At 41.9% G+C, this 22,487-nt stretch overlaps 1 protein-coding gene and 1 long non-coding RNA gene across 2 annotated transcripts in view; one reads left to right on the top strand and one right to left on the bottom strand.

Annotated features, from left to right (window-relative positions):
* The window catches only part of fbn2b (fibrillin 2b), a 66,208-nt gene that overhangs the window by 26,118 nt on the left and 17,603 nt on the right, over positions 1 to 22,487 (bottom strand). The window contains 5 exon segments of the mRNA XM_018673262.2: positions 2,523 to 2,648; positions 7,079 to 7,204; positions 10,573 to 10,770; positions 20,561 to 20,656; positions 21,209 to 21,304. Of these exon segments, the coding sequence (XP_018528778.2) occupies positions 2,523 to 2,648; positions 7,079 to 7,204; positions 10,573 to 10,770; positions 20,561 to 20,656; positions 21,209 to 21,304 (642 nt within the window).
* Positions 1 to 22,487, top strand: part of LOC127139015 (uncharacterized) — a 32,541-nt gene that overhangs the window by 608 nt on the left and 9,446 nt on the right. Inside the window, exon 2 of the long non-coding RNA XR_007814894.1 lies at positions 553 to 656. This is a non-coding gene — a long non-coding RNA (uncharacterized LOC127139015). The remainder of the gene's footprint in view (positions 1 to 552; positions 657 to 22,487) is intronic.

Below are 22,487 nucleotides of genomic sequence, written 5' to 3'. Positions count from 1 at the left end.
TGTGAGTAGTGAAAATGCAGAGTCGCAAGTGGCTGGTGAGCAAAATGAATAAATAAATACATAAATAAGAAGCCCTGAGTACATCCCACAAAACACAGGGCAATACACCTAGAGTTACACAGTATAACCTCCAGACCAGGACATACATCCTACATATAAAACATGAGGGCAAGCAAGGGAGAAATCAGCCCTGTACAAACAATTAACTCTCTTTTATTCACTTTATGTTCTGGCTGCAAATAAACCAAAGAAATCAGATGGGAAAATTCATTTTAGGGTCTCTGTCACATGAGGAGGAAACAAGCAAGTTTATTATGTCTCTTTTTCCATGTCAAAGTGTGTTTGTGCGTAAGTGTGACTTACTGGTCTGAAATATCCAAAAAACGGTTTGGACCTGACCCGGTCTAGACTGGTTTTGTTTGGGTTTACTTATCTCTGTGTCTGTCTCCTTCCAATCTGGTCCATTTTGGAAGAGGGACAGAGACAGAGGAAGGATATATGGGGGTTGTGTCTGGCACCTGTTTTATTTGTCTTTTTTCTCTTTCCCTTCAGCAGGCTGCAAGAAGAGCAACTGGAAACCACAACTAAAGGAAGCGAGGTGCAGGATCCAGATGTCAGAGAATGGGAGCAAAAAAAGGGGGGTCCAAGTGGAAACGGTAAGATGGATAAGGAGGATGAGAGTATGAGAATGCTTCAGTTGTGGAGATAGAGTTAAAAAAACAAACAAACCAAAAAAAAAAAAAAAAACAGGAGACGAAACAAAAGAAAATGGGTAAATGGCGATAGAATCAGTTCCAGAGTAAACAGAGAGACTTTCTACTGTAAATCACTGAGCTGTTCACTGAGGGAATGAGCTTTGGTGCGATCCATGCTTTCTACAGAAGAAAGATAGAGCGAGAAAGTGAGAAATGCAGCGATAGAGTGATATATCACTTCAGGGAAAAGAAGAGAGAAAGAAGAAGAAAGGGGATGACAGTGGAGAAGGAGAAAAAAAGAAAAAATGTGGACACGCATAAAGACAGACAGATGGAGAACTTTTGTGTTTGGGTGATTGGACCGCTGCATCACTGTGTGATTCACAGGCACACCAGGCTGCCAGCTACTGTACTTTATTTCTTATTACCCTGATTATCTTACACTCCTCTCCTTAATGATCCACCTGTTTGTTTAGGCAAATACAGTCCAAATAATTTGAATAGTTTGCATATGTTGGCTGTTTTTTTGCTTGTTATTCTTTTTACTGTTTACTCTGTTCTTTTTTACTTTTTTTTTTGGCATTTTTCCTCTCATTACTTTTCAGTGTCCCCTTGCCCCTTTTCCAGTGCCTACATGTAGATTACATGGCCAAAAGTATGGGAACAGCTCTTTGTACATATATTTGTGCACTATAGGGGATATTTTTCATGGTTTGGGCTGGTTCCTCTTCCGGATTTTGGCTCAGAAGAACTTAACTGGCCCGCACAGAGCTTTCACTTCAACCTCATCCAACACCCTTGGGATGAACTGGATTGCCACCTGCCAATAAGGCCTTATCAAACACAAGTACCTGCAGCCGCTAAAGAGCTGACTACAGAGCTCTTGTGGCTAAAAAGGATCAAATCCTCCCAAGCTTCCAACTTGATTTGTTTAGTGACTTCATCTTTTGTTTTCCTTTTTCCACTGTGTCCTCTTTGATTTCCCTTTAAACAACATCATATGCGTGATACCTCAAAGGCGAGAAAGCTTCAGGCAGACTCACACACTACCTGTGAGATCAGCCTCCACCATGTTTATGTATGTGCATGTGAGGGCACATGTGGGTCTGGGAATTGGTAACTGGGAATTTAAATATTCTCAACCTGTTTCCTCTCACACTTTTTCCAAAACAAAAACAGAACAGCTCATTATTTTCTACAGATGATAAAGGATGGATTGCATTCAATCTAGAAAATAACTTAAATATGGAGAATAAAATGCAAAATAAAAGATGGAACTTAGAGGAAACATGTATTTTCAATTACACCAATTCAGTGATTGTATTATGCTACAGGGGCTTTTACTAGAGGAGAGTTGGGCTGAGCCTCTGATGCTGATAGGGCGAAGCAGAAAGACCCTGAGCTGTTCGTTTTGGAGCTAAATCTTGAAATAATAAATTAACACCTGGTTGTGTTTCACTGTGACTGCCATGAGGTCTGACGATGTCAGGAACATATTAACACCTGGTAGTGTTTCATGGGACATGTCAGTTAGGTATGCACTGTATGTGTGTCAGCGTTGTGTGTGAATGAGTCAGAGGAGCACTAACATTACAGTAGATTAATGCTGTCAAGGCCAAAGAGTTCGTGCAAGTGTGTTTGCCAGCACATGGTGACCACAGGTCTGCAGGCTACTTTTACTCATCAGAACTCCACTCGCAGGAAGCAGTGATGGACAGAGGGAAGTTACCAACCAGATGTGAAGCTTTTAGCCAGCCAGGGGGTGGTGAGAAGGTGCACAAATGAGAGAGAGAGAGAGAGAAACGCCATAATGTGTATGAGACTCACCCACACATCTGGAGCCATCTGTGCTGGAGATGTAGCCTCGTGGACAGGTGCAGACATAGCTACCAGCAGTGTTGGTGCATTCTCCCCCATCACACACACCAGGGATGGTGCTGCATTCATCAATATCTGAAAAGCATGCAGTTACATCATAAATACCCTTCATCACATCACAGGACACATCTGTCAAGTACTCACGCCTGACGCCAACTCCAAAAATTGTTTCAACGTTCAAAATGTCTTTGTTTGGAAAGATGCAGTAGCACACAGCAGTAAAAGTTTATTGCATTGGAGCAACAGTTTCTCCCTTAGGGAAAATTAAACAAACCAAATGGATCTGCAGTCTACCAAAGTGGAATTACTTCACTTCTGGTGTGTTCAATTCAAGGAAAAAAACTCAGCTTGTGAACCGTGACATGTAAATGACAGGAACAATCTGGTAGTGTAAACTGTAGAGCTGAGGGAGGGATGAAAAGCAGCAGCATTGTCCAACGTATGATCCTCACAAGGGCAACTGATGCTAAAACTGTTCAAATTTATTATGTCAAGTTAACCTTTGTCATAACATAATAGTCAATCAAATTACACATAAAACAAACAAAAAAGACCAGACATTTATAGCTGCTTTGTAGGAGGTATTTACAAAAGGTGTTCATAGCATAGAATATCAAAACTGTAAAGGACCAAAAGTTGGCACTCAATGCTTTGTAAGATTTGCAGTCTTCTTTACTCATTCTTTGACCAGAGATCTACTGATTTAAATCAGAATTTTAAGAGCTGTTCTTTTGTTTGTGATCACATTTAAAATTTGAGTAGTTTGGGCTCTTAAATTAAATTAGAAAGGAGTTTTGTAGAAAAAAGAAAAGGCTGTAAGGGAATAATAGTAATAATGGCATTACTGATTACACACACAGGATGTTTAAAAATAAGAGAACAAATCTAAAATCTAATAAATGAGGACTGAGATTAAATATGTGTGCGGGTAAATTATTCCAGTCAAAATTAGCCTTTTAATAAAAGGTAGAACCATACTGTATAATTAGAATCTGAAATTGTTTTCAGTCTACGAATTCTAACAAAACTGTCTATACTAAAAGGAACAGCACACCACAGCAGGTTAAAGTGAAAAAGCTGACCTTATTTAAACGTGCCGTGCTTTGGCTCAGAAATGTCTAGAATATGTGAGAGTACCTGGGCACGGTACTTGGCTGGGCCCACCTCGGTGTGGTACGCTTTATGACAGCATTAAGTTGTATTATTCAGCGAGAGGGAGCCTCATTGCTCCATGACGGGGGGAACCCAAAAGTGAAGTTCCAGAAGGTATTGGGTTTTTATGATGTGTCACGCTTATTTATACGCATACGTAATTACTGCACCACTGCGGGGCATAATTACAGAATAAGTGCAGACGTGGTGCATGCAGGACTGTGTGTATGTGCCCTTCACATTTCACTAGAAAAGTGAAGGGTGTGTTAGTGTTTGTCTTTCTAGGAGTAAAGAGTGTGTAACAGTTCGTTCCGCGTGTATGTGTCTGCGCCCTGGGGTGGATGTGTGTAGTAACGCCTGCCGTGGGAAGCTAAGAGGCTGTTCTTCCCCCTGCTGACTCCTGTCTGACAGCAGTGGCAGAAGGCCTAGGTGAGGCTGTAAAAGCACAGCCAAATAAACCTCGTGTCAGCAGCGACAACAGCATGCCAGACATTACGCTCCACACAGACGTGGCGCTGTGGGACTGACTCTGTGTGTGTGTATAAAGGGAAATGTGTGTCACCTGAGTAAATGCCTATGATGGAGCCATCAAACCTGCAGTGTGTGTGTGTAACTGTGTGCACACACCTATAATGCTGGTCGGTGAAAACTTAAGATAATGTATGGGTGTAATTTAGCCAGTGTCCATTTTCTCATCTAATCTAAACTGATGTGTGAAACCGCCTGTGTGTGTATTTGTGCAGCGTGAGTGCGTGAGAATCCGCGAGTGTCAGAGCAACGGGGAGGTCCGTGTGTGTAATGAGAAAGTCTCCCAGATGCTGTAAGTGTTTCTTTGTTCAGCACTAACAGCTGGTTTTCAGCCAAAGGACTGTATTTATGGAAGGAAAATGGAAGGAGAAGCACAAAAAGCAGAAAGGAGGAGGGGGGAGGAGGAGGAGTAGGGGGAAAAGGAGAGACTGTTAAGCACAGTCTGAGCTAAAAGCCGGGCCATAAAACCAGGTTCCTTGTTGTGCCCAAAAACGATCAGACACCCATGACATCTTAACTGCACTTTATCTTAACTACCCCAAAAACCTCACTAATTTCACTGTGAAAGCTCTCAGTGAGACTGTTTGTGCATTAGCTAGAGGGGCATTTCAATAAAAACCTTCCCCAGAGGACCTGTGCTGATTGTTTGTGAGATTTCACTAATCACGGGTTTCCTGCAGATCCATGACTTAAGATACACGTCACAACTTTTGTTTTTACAAGCTTTACAAACACTGAACTCTTTCTCTTCTCACTCTGCATGGGTCAAATAAATAAATAGAGAAATCAACAAATCAGTGCTAAATTTATCAGAGTTCATTGTTCATTTTGAAGATCTATTTGCTGAATTGAATATCATAAAAGTCATAAAAGTTGTTTGCCAATCATATCTGGCGTCATAAGTTCAGCAAAAAATTTCATGCCTTTCTCCGACAGTGCTGTTGTGTAAAATACCAAACTACAGCATATGCACAAATAGTGAAACTAAGAAACCTACTCAAAAACATCATTCCTTGTCACACCAAAACATTTTTATGTGTCTTGTTACTTGTAAAATGTTTAATAGCATCAATTACCTTGATATTTAACATTTGACTTGGGGTAGTTATACTAAGCAACTTGCTGAGAGTCGTACTGTCTTGTTTCATGCTGACAAGTCTGCCAAACAGAAGATTTGCTGCTTTTGCTTGGCTCATATAATTGTTTTTCAGACGAAATGAGAATTTCAAGTCTCGTTGTCGATTATGGGAAACTAAATGGAAAGTACCTGGGAGATAAAACAGGGAACAATAATTATTCACAGCTCAAGTTGTGTTGTGACCATGATTACCTTTGCTGAGGAAAATAAAGCTAATACTGTATAAATGGTGTTGGAAAGAGGCAGAGTTTGTGTAATTTTAAGAACAAATCTACCCCTCTATCTTGTCAGTCATCATATAATGATTAGAGAGCAAAGTAATGTAATTAGAAATATTTGGTGACCTGAGAAAGTCCTGTAACCTGTGCTTCTTGAGTCGTGTGTAGAATAACTGCTCAGCCGTCTGTGTGCTGTTTGATACCAGCTGGAATGTGGCTACAACATCCACACCCAAATCTATATTAGCGGCGCCCAGCATCTCTGGGAGCTCTCATTCTCTCCTTACAGTAAGTCCTGAGCTGAGGTGGCATTCACCCAAAACCACAACTGAAAACCCCGGACTCTGGTGAATTGGTGAAGTCAGCCCCTCCATTTCCTCCTTCATTCACTGAGACATTAATCACTTTTGTGTGTGTCACAGTAATTGCTTCTCATGAATCTGAAGGTGGAGACTGCAGTTTCCAGTAAATAATTGTTGTGTTCCTCCTGTATCTAATGTAGCTCTTAGTGATGCTACAAGTTAATAAAATGAGAATTTAGATAGTAATTCATACGCTGATACACTATGATATCCAGCGCAACAGTTTAAGAGCTTTCTGTAATCCTCCCAGAAGACTAAGAACACATCGGCTTCATTCCAAGAGACACAACCCCTGCCTGGCCGACTATCAGACTGTTTAGCCTGGGCATTGTTTAAATTCCATCCAATCAACACATTGTAATGTGAATCCACTCTGCTGTGTGTGCGCGTGTGCTTTCGAGTGTATGCGTGCATTTCTGTGCACATGTCCGGACTTTCTTTTAAATCTGAACATGTCATCACTTTTTAAAAGCCGTTTGAGATTTGTCAACTGATCTGAGAAAACCCATAGTTATCATAAAGTGCACGGTCTGTGACTGTCTCACCATTAACTCAAGAAAATGTAATTTAAGTTCCCATGACTGCTTTTGAATTGACACAGACATCAAATCATCTGCACTCAAGTAAAGTTCAGATATTTTGCAAGTTTGTAGCTTCAAAATGCTAACGTTAGCTTGCTTCATTTCACTTGCGTGTTTGCCATTAGGTTTTACACACTAAATGATGAATTAGTAAGATCCATAGAGACAGTAGTTTTGGAAATTGTAGTTTAGCCTAAGGAATATGTGCCACTTGTGTTCACTGCTTTAACCTCTGCTTTTTCCTTCGAGGTTGGCTTCAGATCTACAGCAGAGCAGGAAAACGGTATCTTGCTCAAGGACACTTTAGTACAACAGATGTTTACCATAATGAGGGCTTGTAATTGAAACTGTCTCCCTGCTTAATCCAGTGCCCTTGTGCCTCTTTCTTACAAGATGTGTGTTTGAGAGTCAGCTCACACTTCACTGTTTTATATACTTTATTGATATTCCTCAGTCACTCACCATCCGGCAGTTTAGGCAATAATGGCAAGTCCGCATGGTCTGTTTATTGACCCGGTTGACTCACCTTCACATTTGTGGTTGGTTTCACTCTGACGGTGACCGGCGGGGCATTTACATTCGTAGGATCCCACAGTGTTGATGCAGTTACCTCCAGCACAGAGGCCTGGCACTGCCTGGCACTCATCCACGTCTATGAGGAGGAAGGGAAAACCACAGAAGTTGGTGAGAGGATACAAAGGCAGTGATAATTACTGGTATCTGCAAAGTTTGGTTTATGAGATGCAGCAGCCCATGTCTCTGATAAAACTCCAAGAAATAACTAAGTTGAAACAATATGCAGTATATATTATATCAGTTATCTATGGTTCAAAGCACATTTTAGAGCGTGTTACTGACATATTCTAAACAATGTTCTAAATACTGTTCTTTGCTCTAATAGTCAACTTTTTTGCAAAGAGAATGACATAAAAAAGGGGACGTAACTTGGCGCTGGTCACAATGTCTAAGACTATTTCCTGAAAGACCACTTCAATTCTTGTTTCAACAGGAAATGACTTTTTAAATGTATGTTTTTCCCAGCATTCAATGTGAGTCACTTTTACCAGTATTGGGGATATGTAAGTGGGTGGGTTCCTGTAAAATGCTGTGGATACCTCTGATCCTTTCTACACACACACGTTCATGTGCACGCACGCACACACACACACACACACACACACACACACAGAGAGAGAGAGTGGGTTTATAGTCATCCCAGCCTCTGTCACTGAGCAGGATCCAGGCATTGTGAATGTGAAAGCTCTGCTCTAAAAAACAAAAATACCTGAACGTATGTACATACCTGCGTGCTCACTCAGACATACATAGCCAGCGTTTTTATAATCATGCGCATATATTCAATCTCTAACCCTTTTACTAAAGAAAGGCTGAAAATACTGTCTAGTGTTGAGGAACTCTCTATGCCAAAGGCTGGGAGAGAGAAAAAGAAAGCAACTGCTGGCCAACATCCTGATGTGGAGCCTGGAGTGCAGTCCTTACATTTGGATTCATGGTCATGTGTGCTTTGTACTGCTGCCAGCAAGACGTTGCTTTAGGCTCTATGGCGATTAGGTGTCTTTGGTGTGTGTGTGTGTGTGAGAGAGAGAGAGGGAGAGGGTGGAGAGTAAGAGAGAATGGAGAAAAGAGAACAGACAGAAACAGAGATTCAGAGAGAGAAGAAAACACAGGCAGACAGTGAAAGAGAGAGTAAGAGAGGAGGTATGTGAGTCACGGGGGGATGAGTGATCTCTGGTCTCACACTGGCATACTTCTAACATATGAACACCCTGGCAGCCATATCCAAAGGAAAGGAAGTTGTGGAGCTAAATACAAACCAGTTCCCAAATCCCAGATGTATTACCTTTTTGAATTACCTTCATAAATGATGTATACAGACTTATACATATAGCTGGATGGATTGTGGTATTGCAGAAAACTGTGTCGTGTGCTCTTCTCTTCTACATGAACTGAAGTTTCCGCAAACAAACCTTTAGATTAAACTGAACTCTTCAAATAGTTTATAAAACTCTTTATATGTTGAAAAGACCATATATACATTACAAGGTGTTTCTGATACTTTGTCCACCTAACCCAATTTTCAGTTTCCCATCAGAAAGCACAAACACACAGGGCTGAAAATAGGTGAATTTTATTTTGGACAGTGCTGTAGCCTTCCTTATAACTAAAACTAGGAAAATAACTTGCAAAATTCATGCACCAGTAATGGACTGAGCCACTTGATCTGCATAAACTCAACTGTCCAAACCACCCATTTCAGCACAAGTGAGTTTGTTCAGTGCAGAAAAATTACCAAGCAGACTCATACACACAGGGATGGGCCTGTGCCTGATGAAAATAAATTGCATTGTGACTTTGTTTGCACCATTGCTAGCCTTATGCCTGCACAGAAAGTCAGATATTGTTACGCACTAGCCTGACAAAAAGACGCAATGGACTGTTTGTTTCAAGTCATTCATTTATTATTTGAAACACTGGACAAACGGGGGATGTGGGTGGTGACGACTGGAACTGGAGCTTTTTACAAGCATCCTGTCGACATAAAAAATGATTTTGTTCAAGCCAGGCTACATCTGTCCTTAACCAAGTAATTTGTGATGGGCTTTTGACATCCAATTAACACCATGTGTAATTTTCTACTGTAAATGTAAACAACCTTTGAGTTTGCTATAATCCCCAAATTCCCAGAATAAATATCAGTGAGAGGAGCTAGATGGAGGCAACAAAGAGCCTCGCTGGGCTCATTTGACAAGGGACGTGACCTCCACGTGTCATATATTGATGCAGTCTTATTGCTTAGTCTGGTCGGGGGCCATAGGATATTAGAGAGGCATGCAGAGAGAGTCTGGCCTGGTCTGACGGGGGTTCTGGGACACCAGAAGCAGGAATGTTGATGAAAACGGGTGAATCTCAGTTCATATTTACCTCATTCTCTAAGCGCAGGGTTGCTTGATTATGTTATGTCTATGCTGAAACTGTTAAAGAATAGTGAATAGTGTGAGTGAATACTGTGTCTAATATACTGCAGATGCTTCCAACATCCTTACTCCAGCAATTTAGAATTACATTACCACAAAGTTAGAGGACTTGGATGAGACATTTTATAAAAAGAATGGTCAAAACCAACTCAGCAGAGGTAGAGATATCCTAATTTGAGTTAAACACTGGATGGTGCTCTCCCCATGCTGTAACTCAATTAGACAACTCAATAACATCTTTCAATAGACCCTCTGCTCCTGGTAAGTGTCCACTTTTGTTATTCCGTGTCCCCAGTTTGTAATGCAGGCTGTCTGTTAAAAGTATGAAGTCTCTAAGCCAAAAAAAGGATTACAGAAGTAAGTAATTTTGTACTTGACAATGTTCCTCCAGAGCCACCAGGGGCATTACACAACTGTTTTTACAGTCTAAATACTAGTCCTGGTAGTGTAGTAAAGTGACTCTGACATGTATGAGAGTGCCCTTTAAAACAACAAGAAATCCTGGGACAGGAAAATATATCTGTTGCAATAACTCCTTATTCTGGCACAATTGTTTTATCATCAGATGACACAATTTATTGTGTATGCTACATGTCTGTTTTAGACAGGATGAAGATAAACTCATATCTTGACTTTGAGAAAGATCGATGTAACAGATGCTGACACTTAAATACTACAACACCTAAACTTTTTAAGTGTTTTGCCAGTAGATATGCATGTACCCAGCTTCTGCTGAACAGGAAAATACAAGCTAGTATCTGGCCCTATGTGTACATATAAACACTCCTTGTGATGTTAACACTAGTTCGGGGATGTTATGGGTAGGAATTGCAGCTGAGATGATGATGGATAAAGTAATGGTTACAATGTTTATTGTGGCGACCGTACGTGACTGCGAGTGTGCGCTTGAGTGTCTGTGTGTGTTATTATGTGTGTCCTCCCTCCTTAAAAAGAAGTTGAAGAGATGATTCCCCAGGTGTGTGTACAAGAAAGAGAGTGAGTTTTGCACATGCTCCAATCTCACCTTGGCAGGCTCCAGTGCGGATGTTGGGGATAAAGCCTCGTCTGCAGGGGTGTGGCTGGGCGGGGCACTGCTCACAGGGGTGGCCCCATGCTCGGCCAATGGTAGCGCAGCAGAGGGTTTTGGTGCAGACGATTCCACTGAGCTGGCCCTGACACATCTGGTTGTTCACCTGGGTGAAACATGGCCCAGTCCGGTAGTCTGCGGTAGGAGAGAGGCATGTAACCTTTTGTTAGTTAGTGACTGATTTAACATTTGAAGGATTAAATGATAAAACTGTGATTCATTTCCTTGAACACATCTGGCGCAGCGCTAAATGAAACCAGATTTAGGACAAAGATGAGAAACTTCTTCTTTGGGGACAAGGCATATTTTTCCCGTGATATCTGACTGACTGATCTTTTCTTTCTTCGTTAATTTCACTCAAGCAAAAAATAGAGAAATGGATGTGGAAAAAAAATTGGCACAGCATTACAAGACGATTTTCGAGACATGACTCACTGGACCCTTAAACACATCCTCACAGTCAAATTGTTTCAAGTGTTTAGTCTCTGGATCAACAATCAGCTTACAAAGAAGCATTTACAAGTAGTAGGTTTAACCAGGACTTAAGAGGAACAATATGGGAGCGGGTAGCGGCAAAACCGGATCACGTTGGAGCACGTGATTGAAGGCATTATACTATTAAACCTGCTCAGATCAAACTGCAAAACACATCCACGTTGTTTCTTTCAGCGGACCTTAGCAATAAGATTGGAATGACTGCTATGTATTTAGTCTCTGTGATAATAAGTCAACCCGTTGGACTGACTTACTGAAGCACATTCCAGTACTTTAACTCAGATGGTGGGCTGAACAGTGGTGGTTTTTGTTTCCATTGATATGACTGTATAAGCAGCTAATGGCAGCGTGGTTGTCAATAACAATCACCCCATGACAGTCATTGACAAAAACACATTGGCCAACAACAAAACTTCTCAACACAACATATTTTGATAATTGCGCATCTTGTGTTGAAAACTAACACAAATATCTTGCAGCAGTTAAACAGATGTGTCGAAATCACCCGTTCTATCTTTGGGAGAAAGGATGGTAACAATAGTGAAAATATTCATACTCGCTCAAATAGATGTTGCATGCAAACAAATAACGTTCAAACAAAATGAGAACAGAATGTCCCTGGCTTCTGCGATCACCTGGCCTCCTTGCTTGCCAGTGAAACCATGGCATTAAATGCACTTCACAAATCAGACACAATGACCTCATGCTGAAACCATTTCAGCAATACGATGTTCGTCCTCTCAATCACATACAGCCTAATGACAGCATCCCTTGTGGGAGAAACCCTTATTAAGTTCTCTGCAGTGGCGCCAAACTTAATACAGGCTTCATTAAAAAAGTAGATTGTTAGATTGTCTCAGTCGAGATGAAAGACAGAGTGCTTGCTTGGCTAGTCAAGGCTGTGACAGTGAGATGTTGAGAAGAAGGGCAGCGTGTTCAGCTCTGAAGGACAGAATGTGATGGAAAGATAGGAATCAGTGGCGGTGTCTGGTGGGAGTCCTCCTCTAAACGTACTGCCCTTATTGGTTCCTTGTGCTACATGAAAGGGGATCACAGAGAGTGGGGCAAAGAGCAGGAGACACTGAAACAAAAAGAGAAAGAGAGAGAAAGAGGAAAGTAAAGTAGGTCAAACCAAGCATGCAGAGTGCAGGTTGGGGCTCACGCCAGCTCTCCCTCTCATCCATCTGTCTTTATTTCTCTTTGCCCACTTTAATTCTTCCTGTCTGTCTGTCTTCTACTCTCTCCTCACGTGCCTATCAGCCAGTATTTAAACTATCATCTTCAGGTGGCCTGGTTGGCACCGTGGAGTTGCGTCCTATACACCAAGTGCGTCAAATCATGTTCTGAGCTCTAACACAAAATCTAATCCTCAAACACACCTGTACACAAATACACAAAGAAGCAAAATACTCCCTGCTTACTCTCCTACAATTTTACATTTAATGCTAGACTATGCTTGAAGAATAAGTCTGCTGTTATTTTATATTTTGCTTATTGTCAGCTATTCCCATGAAAAGACCAAAACCAACATTACTTGTTCATTATTATCCATCCCAGTGCCTTGTCTGTGGCACTCAGTCCTGAACCCATTTGTTCCTGTGGAAGATGTAAATCTATAGGACACAATATAGCTTTAATTTTAAATGAGGGCACTATACATTTTAGCAAACTTAATACACCTTTGCTGTTACAGGGTATGTGCAATTGAGTACGAGTGAACTAAAGCACCCATGTTCATGTAATGAAGGAAAATGTTACCCAGTGCAACGATGTGGCTCATTCATGTGTTTTGGATAAGCTACACAGGCAGAACTTGTTTGTCAGTACTTTGCTGGTCTTTTCATATGGTTTGTTGAAAATAAAAAAATATATAAAATATTTCTGGCCTTACCCTAAACCAAAGCTTTATTATACTAACACAAACTGCCAATACTGTTTGTTACACATCTACAGTCAAACAATCTACAGTTAGACTTGTTTCAAGACTCAACAAATTAAACTGAAAACATTTCAAATGGACAAAGAAGAACAGAGAAGAAGAAAAAAGGAGAAAAAATACCCAGGAAAACAAAAGGACAAAAAAAATCCATGGTGCTTCCAGCCTTCAGTCTTTGATTTTTTACGGGAAAAAAGCAGTCCATTCCAGGAGGAGACTGGACTCTCCCACACTATGATCATCTAGCAACACTAGACAGCCACGCACAGCAGCCAAGTTCAGCAGCGTTTGCATGTGTGCTTCGTTAAATTCATATGCATACACATGCTTTGTCAAACACTGCCCCACTCTCTCTCGCTCTCTCTCTAATATGCACACATGTATACACAAAAATGCGCATACTTGTCTGTGTAGATACACAATCTGTCCAAGCTTCAGCGTCGAACCAAACAAAAGACTGGGGCAGGTTTCTTTAAAGACACAAAATAGCAAACACTGAAGAAAAGCTGCCTGTCTCACTGTGTCACGATCCATGTATGTGCTCCATGTGTGTTTGTCTTGTGCACAATGTTGTGTGTGGAACAAAAAAAAATTATTCCCCATTTCATCATGCGTTTAAGCTTCAGTCGAGGATAACGCATGTGTCAGAGCCCGACTGTATTCACATCTGTATGTTATGCATTTAAATTCAGTGGACATGTGATCATGGGCGCGGGCACGTTAGGACATGAGCACAATCCAGAATCTTAACTCAGCCCGGCTGACAACATTAGGAAGCAATTTTGTCTAATTAGTCTTCAAATTGCTCAGTAGATCAAGAACATTCACCAGATCCTCTCCTCTATCCCCTTTCCGCTCCTTGCTCCTAAATCCTCTGTTAGCAACCTCTGTCTCTCATCCAGACATCTCTGGTTTCATTCATAACCTCCATGCTATGTAAAACATCCAGCATACCTCACAATGAATGAAGTCCTTTTCCTCCGATAATAAGAACTTGTCCACTCAGTGTTAGACTTAATGGAGTCTTCTCAGTTTTTACAAGTTTATAACGCTTTTATTTTATAAACATCAGCACTTCTAATAAACTTTCCAACAATCCCTGCCAGTTGTTAGGCAGCCCTGCTTAAAGCCGCTGATGCACTTATAACCTTTCACCTAGATCAGTCCGCATAGATTAGCCAGCCATTCATCAGGCGACATTAACAGGATCTGATCACATATGATGGTGTTTTTGTAGTCAAACCAACCACGTAAGAATCTGATGTCGCAGAAGAACACAGTCACTCTTTAAAGCCTTTTCCTATTGATGAGAGCTGAATTAGAGATGAAAATATAATACTGTAAAGGCTAAGGTGAGAAAATATTTAATCCCGTCTGGAACGCAAAGCCTTTTGGAAAAACATTTTTCCCATCAACCCTGTCCAGCTGTGGGATTGGGGAGATGAGACAGGGCATTGACCTGACCACTAGGAGGAAAAGAGAAATGGCACGAGAGAAGAGGGAAAAAAACCCATTTCAGACTCATTAATAACTGCTGAAGTATTTATAAAACTCCCAGGAGGAGAGGTCTGGGAAGATAACAAACTTGAAATATGAGTTGATTACATGGATATGAAGCCGTTATTATTTATACATACTTTCCTATGACAAGAGGTCAACAAGTCAAATGAATAAAGGGAAGAAATAAATGCATAGACAAGCCTCTGTGTGTGCGTGTGTGAGTGATATGGAGTCTGGTTTAGTCATTGTAGACCTTTTAGTGGCCTCTTATTTTCTCATTGTTAGCACTGGCCTTAACAGTACACTCAGAAAAATAAAGGTGCTAACTGGAACCAAAAATGGTTCTTCAGAGTGATGCGATAGAAGAACCATTTTTAGTTCCACCTTTTAGCAAGTGGTTCTTTTAAGAACCATCTCTGCAAACGGTTCTTTAAAGAACCTCCAGAGGTGCTGTTGTTTCTGATTGAGCAGTTTTAACATTATCCACATGTCCATCCACCATCTCCACTCATCCTTCAAATGCTATCCCTCACTCTCTGTGTGTGTGTGTGTATGTGTGTGTGTGTGTGCGTGTGTGTGTGTGTGTGTGTAAGAAAGCATGTGTTTTCAAACCGGATGTCCTCTCTAGACTTTATACAGCTGGAAGACTTACTCGGAGCCCTAAACGTCATGCTGTTACTCACCTGTTGAGAAACAGAAAAAAAATCTAATTACCCTCTGTGCGTGTGTGTACACATGTGCATGTGTTTGTGTCTGGTCGGTGTGTGCAGACCAAGCACATGTCTGGCGGATCTTGTGGAATTTCTTATTGCATCGTATTGTTTGCATCCGGGTGTCCTTCTGTTGATGTGGATATAAATAAATGATTCAAATGTGTGGCCTTGTTTGTTTGCGCATCTGTGTGTGTGTGTGTGTGTGTGTGTGTGTGTGTGTGTGTGTGTGTGTGCCCATGTGTTTGGGAAGTTTATCTCCATCTTGGCTGAACCATAGTGGTCTCTGTTAGTCTTATCAGCGCCATTATCAACAGGCTTAAAATCTCTCTTTTCCTTTAGACCTAACCATTCCTCAAGGCGTCTGCTCCTTTCATTTCTTCCACACCAAAAGCAGTCAGTCATACGTGACTAAATGTTTAACGCAGCACAAACACACACACACTTACTTACAAGAGCCAACAACTGTGGGAGAATGGCAACGGGAGAGATAAGGTCTCTGCAATCTACAGAGATCTGAAAACTTGAAACCTCTAGCTAACTGCTGTGTGTGATGGTAACTACACAGAACACACTTGACTACAAGGAAACAACCACACAAAGTTGTTTCAGTAATTATCAGGCATGTTTTAACAGACTAATTTTGAATATCTAAACCTGGTGAAACTGTCATGTTATATCTTGTGGCATCAAGTCATCGATCCTGCAATTCCTCTGTTATTGTTTGTACGTCTCACCCATTGTGCTGTAAAATCTGTCTTGACTTCTACGGCTATTTTGGTCTGTTTTGGGAAACTTGTCGACACAATACTGCCCAGCAGTGGAACAATAATGCAGACTCTATTGAATGCAGAAACTGCCAGGCAAGAAACACAGTCGGGCAAGCGGGCTCCAGTCTCCATCAACAGCTCCCACTCATAGGACATGTTACTTATTCAGTGAAGGGAAAGTCTTTGTAGTTGCTTCCTTAACTGCAATGAGAGTAAATCAGCCTATTTTTCATCAGGCCAGATCAAAGACAGCCTTCCTCACCATCCCATGAGGCTACTCCAATACTGGCTTGAATAAACCAGAGCCTCTGAATTTGGCCGGGCACTGGTGAACAATTTCCTCAACTTTTCGTTTATGATGGTTCATCAAAATTTAGTGCCCTCATGAAAACAGACACTAAAAACAGTTTGTGAAATGTGACGTTCCTAATTGCACTTAATAAATAACATCATGATTTAATTCACAACATGTAATCATACATAGTGTTTGGATGAAGCACAGAGTTTATTATATTAGCAGAGTCCAGGTCAACACATTTCCAGACGTGCATTAAAACACACTAATGGGTTTAAAAATAGTCTCCAGTTCTGATGACTCTCAGTTGATATTTGCTGCTTTGTGGCTCAATAGGGCTCACTGTGTAGCTTATATGGAAAACACAGATATGGGGTCTCCATTATAAGGAAACATCATGCTGAATTAGTATATAATTTATAGACTTGCTGTAGATCAAATTGAGCAAGGCTCCGAACTGACTGACTCAAACTAAATTGTCATTGGGGATATTTTCCACAGATTGACCTGCGCCTGCCCTCAAGTCCCACCCATCTAACAGCACAGCCTTCCTTTCCAGCTATGCTCGGTCCACTCTTATCCAGAGTCAATAGAACAGAAATAGTACAACTTCCTGCTCTTCCAGCATGTCAAAATGCCCCTTACGTCACTGTACTGCTGGGGGCAAAATTGCTCTGATTATCGGTTTATTTGGTCTGGACTGGGCCACAGGCCGGAATTGAGGCTGACCACAGAGGAGGTCCATTGAGACAGACTGGACTAGGTAGTACTGGAGCAGGGCTGGCTTAATGGGCCAAAACTCTACAAACATATTTCAGCACCATTCCCTCTACATGCATGTGCAATGGTGTGGAAACATATTAATACAAATGCATTAAAAATTGAACTGGGAAACATATTGGAATATAATAATACAACATTAAGTCTCCAGAGTCTCCAGCCATGCTAGGAGCTCTGTAAAGCTCTATTAAGGCATATCAGCACTACCTCATAGAAGAAAAGTCAGATGATCAAAGTCATTAAGATACATCCACAGAAGAACATGAATGTCTGTACCAAACATCATGGCAATCCAATAGTAGCTGAGACATTTCAGCCTGCACCAAAGTGGCCAACCAACTGACGGACCGACATCACCATCCCTTGAGTCACACTGCTACCATGGATAAAAACAAATTCACATAAAGACGTAGGTGCAGGTATGCATGCAGGCACACCAATGACTGTATATAAACACAAACACATACAGCTGCTGAATAATGACAGGGTGCTCATGGCAGAGGTAGTGGTAGATGTTTCTGATTTAAGGAGGAATGACTGACTGCAACTCTATCTCATGCTAACCCTCACTAAAGTCAGGCAAGCCTCAGGCACACGCATACATAAGCTGTTCACACATAACTGCATGAGCACACACACCCAAGACATGTGAACAGACAGGGGTTTCCCATGACTCCATCCCCGGTTCACCCATACTGAATGACTTTCTCTGCCTTCATAATCTCACTTCATCAGCAGTCCTCGCTCTGAATCACGCAGTAAATCTACTGACTCATGGCCTCAGTTACACAAACTCTAAAAACCACAAATATACAAGAACACCAAAGATTGCACCAGGGATTCTCCTGCGTGATCAGGCCAAACCCAGAGTTAAAGAAATTTACTTGTCATTCATCAAAATTAATGAGTCTCTAAATTAAAAGATTTTGGGAGGGCAATGTGCCAACAATTCTCCAGAAGCAATTTTCAGGCTAATTGACATTACATTTCCTCAGTGACCTCCTCAGTAGAGATGACAGTAACAAGTTAAAGATAAAATTGGTCCATCCATCCATCCACCCATTATCTATACCACCTATCCTTATGGGTTGTGGGGGGCTGGAGCCTATCCCAGCTGACATTGGGCAAGAGGTGGGGTTCACCCTGGACAGATCACCAGTCCATCGCAGGGCCAACACATATACAAACAACCATTCACACTCACATTCACACCTACAAGCAATTTACAATCACTAATTAACCGACATGTCTTAAGACTGTGGGAGGAAGCCGGAATAGGCAGAGAAAATCCACGTAGGCACAGAGAGAACATGCAAACTCCACACAGAAAAGCCCCAGGGTTCAACCCCAAAATGTTTTTGCTGTTTCATATCCATTACACAGTGACTACAATCATTTTTTATTTGTGTTGTCACTATTATGACTCTTTATGAATTATTAATTTGACAAATTTAGTCCAACTCCTTTTTCTCTCTGAAGGTTATTTGGCAAAAAAAGCACACACACAAAGATAAGTGTTTCTCCTGTGACTACCTGCAGGTCCAGCGTTCTCCCCACTTCTCCAACATCCAACATGGAGAGTGTTTGCACCCCCCCCCCCCCAAAAAGGCTTTGTGTACACAGCTGGGGAGTCCATTTTCATTTTCACCCTATCCCTCCCTTTCTTCCTCCCTCCCTCCTCCCCTCCATCTCTTGCTCTGCCTCCCTACCTTGCTCCACTTCTCATCAGGAAATGTCCATGACCACTTCACAAAGAAAGTCTATTCTGTCAGTCCTGTGGGGATGTTAGAGAGTGTGTGTGTGTGTGTGTGTGTGTGTGTGTGTATTGCCAGATGTTTTTAAGGCTGCCTCTGACAAACTCAACCACCCAAATGTTGTGTTTCCCAAGAAAACAAGACCCCAGTGTTTCATGGAAAAATACAATGAGGGATGGAGAGTGAGAGGAAGGCTAGAAATTTTACAGAATTTGATAAAGTGGCAGCTAAAGTTGAATGTATAGAGAAGAATGGAACATGATAGAAGAAGACTGGAGACGGAAAGATCAAGGTTGAGTTGGGAGGATAATATCTGAGGATGAGGGTTTGGGGGCGTTACACAAGCATACAGTATATTTAGGTAGAAAAAAGGAATGCCGCGGACAGGCTGAGATGAATGAGGTGCATGAAATTACAGGCCAAGAACTTTCTACTATGCCTCAGTTTAAGTAACAGCAGGGGGGGTGGGGGCCGGGGGTAGAAGCTTTAAGGTGGAAGGTGAGGGTCAAGGAAAGGTGAGATTGGCTTTACACCATGAGAAAATCTCAAGGTGTAAAGGTCTCTCTCCTACTCTGAAAAGGTGAGCAGAGATTAAGAGCAGCAATCAATTCAGACATTTTTCCATCTGCCATGGGACTGTACCACCTACTTCCAACACCCTGCCATCACTTCCCACCACACACATACCACAGGCTTCTGTTCAGAGCTCAGGAGACCAACACCCACTGTCTGTCTGAGCTAACTGTGTGAAGTCATACATGCTAGAAGAGCCTGCTCACTAAGCACTGAAGTAATGAATTAACAGTGTAAGTCTGGACTGATAGAAACAGTGCTGGACTGCTTGGCCACATCAAAGACTTCCTGGTAAGGAAATGTATTGATAAAAGACAGGGTCACAACATGGTGTACTAGCCCTCCGATCTGGCTGCTTGGCATCCATTTTTTGTCCAGTCAGATCTTGGTTGGCTCGACTTCCAAGCTAGCAATTTTAGTCAAAATATTTCTTGCCATTATTACTCACCATGTTACAGTAATTGCTCAGAATCAAACCAGCCAAGGCACGCAACCAGTCAGATGGTTGTACAGGTTCTAAATAAATCCCCACCTTTCCTTTATCGTCTATAAACAGCATGTTTAGGGGTGAAACCACAAGCACAGAAGCCCAAAATACCCTACTATAATGCCTCAGTGCATAAAAAATGTGTGTGCTCAAACTATGTTCTGTATAGCAGGTCAAAGCTGAGGCAGGAAGTAGGTGTGCAAGACCAAAGGGAAGTTTAAAACAGATTTTATAACTTATAATGTTTGCTTATTGGCCCAAAAAGGTGTGGTAAAACTGTGGGTTTGTTCACAAATGGGCTGATTGCCTTGCACCATATATTCTAGTCCTGTTGGACTTCATTGAACCATTAGTGATGTCAGCACAGCCAGACATAACAGCAATATATTTGGTGACTAACACCCTTTTATGGAAATGAATGCAAAAGTGCAAACATGAGAGCCAAGCTGTGAAAATGCGATTTCTCTTCATGTTGTTTCAACACCCTTTGGTTTTCCCACTTAAATACCGAGCAGGGACGAGCACCAGAAAGCCTCTATCATAGCTATACAAACTGGGCAGAGAGGAAAAACAGTGGAGAATCATAACATGTGGTATCAGCATAGAAACGAGGATGAGCTCTCACCTCTCTCGCACTGCGGACCAGTGAAACCGTAGACACAGGCACATCTGTTGGGCCCGATGCAGCGCCCACCGTTCTGGCAGCCGTTCTCACACACAGCTACAGGAGACACAGGAAAAAGGGGTGAATCACAGAGATCTCACAAATGTAGTACATTCTGACTCTTTCTCTGTCTCCATCACAGACACACACACACAAACAGGTCTTTCATTAATCTTCAAATGACTTCACCTCAGAATTCCTTGCAACACTAAACACATAAACACATTGTGTATTTGTATTACAAACATATGTGAGGATTTTCATCGATGACATCATTCCTTTAGACAATAACACCAAATCTCTTCACTTCATGCCTCAACTTTGCTTTAACCCAAAACAAATGGCTAAGCTTTCATAAGGTTGGAATAGTCTTAAAAAATCCCACTTCACGGCTGAGGTCCAAATATAAAGACAGAAAAGAAAATCCATTAAAGTGAAGACAGTTTGCAGAATTTCCATCACCCTTCTATCCTTCTGGAGACCTTTTGTCTTTCTAATTATATATTGCAAAAGGTGACAAGTGCATATATACAGCCACAGTGTAAACAACCCCACGTACACACATATTCACATATTTGTTTCATGCGTGCTGCAGCAGCTTTTACTCACGCTGTCCACAGTGGCTGCCTGTGTAGCCCTTCGGGCACGAGCACGAGTCCTCTGAGCAGCTGCCGCCATTCATACACCTGACGTTACAGGACTGAACTGTAGGAGGCAAAAAGAGAGAAGAGAAGAGATGAGAAGGAGAAAGGAGAACGACTGGATGGGTTGTGGTGTGAAAAAGTACAAAATGAGGAGGAATAATGAGTGAGTGAGTGAGTGAGTGAGTGAGTGATACAAACTGCAGGATGAATAAAAAGTTCATGTAATTTACAACCTTATGACCCATTATGACCCAAACCTAGAAATGGTGACCTTTTAAGAAATTAAAGTGTGTTTCACTTGATTGACCGGTTACAATTGACAATATGTTTCTCAGTTCAGTTCAATTTCTCCCGCTTCTTCCGGAATCGGGTCGCGGTGGCAACAGGCTAAGCAGGGCATTCCAGACGTCCCTCTCCCCGGCAACGTTTTCAAGCTCCTCCTGGGGGATTCCAACCAGATGCCTGAACCACCTCAACTATCACCTTTCGATGCAAAGGAGCAGGGGCTCTACTCCGAGCTCCCTCCAGATGTCCAGACTTCTCACCCTATCTCTAAGGCTGAGCCCAGACACCCTCCAGAGGAAACTCATTTCAGCCGCCTATATCCGCGATCTCATTCTTTCGGTCACTACTAGTACAATATGTTTCTTCATTATATAATACCATAGTCAAAAAGCACATTAAGAGTTGTTTCAAAACACCTGAGCATTAAGTAACTATAGTCCCTTTAATATATTAAGAACACACAGCACTGGTGTTTCTCTGTCAACTTTAAATCAGCAGTCAAGGCTTGAAGGTCCCTGGGCCACAAAACCAAAGTTAATCAAGCAGACCAGAGGTAGGCAATAAGTCGAGCCAGCTGTATGCTACAGTCAGTCATTCAGGAATTTGCTGAGAAAAGAGGGAAACTGGGTGAAGGGTGGGGGGAGGAGGGGATGGAGGGGTAATCCAAACAGAAAGATGCACAGAGGAGGGAATCTAACAAAGGGGGGAAATTTTGAATAGTTGGTAAACAAAGCAGAAGAGCTGCAGTGATCTCAGTTATTATAATGTAAAACAGGACCTTCCTGGCTGGCAGGCTGCTCTGCCAGAGTATGACAGGACCAATCTGACAGCCTTAAACACAGTAGCTGCAGATTCCATACAAGAAACTAATTGGTCTTCCCTGGCCGACAGGCAGCTTTCTGCTGAGCCAGCCTTTTACTGCACACAAGAGGAGAGGACGCACCTACAGTGCTGGATTC

The sequence above is a fragment of the Lates calcarifer genome, linkage group LG17 (assembly GCF_001640805.2).
Source record: "Lates calcarifer isolate ASB-BC8 linkage group LG17, TLL_Latcal_v3, whole genome shotgun sequence".
NCBI classification, from domain to species: Eukaryota; Metazoa; Chordata; class Actinopteri; family Centropomidae; genus Lates; species Lates calcarifer.
The sequence above is the reverse complement of the archived record's forward strand: the minus strand, read 5'-3'. Positions and strand labels throughout refer to the sequence as shown.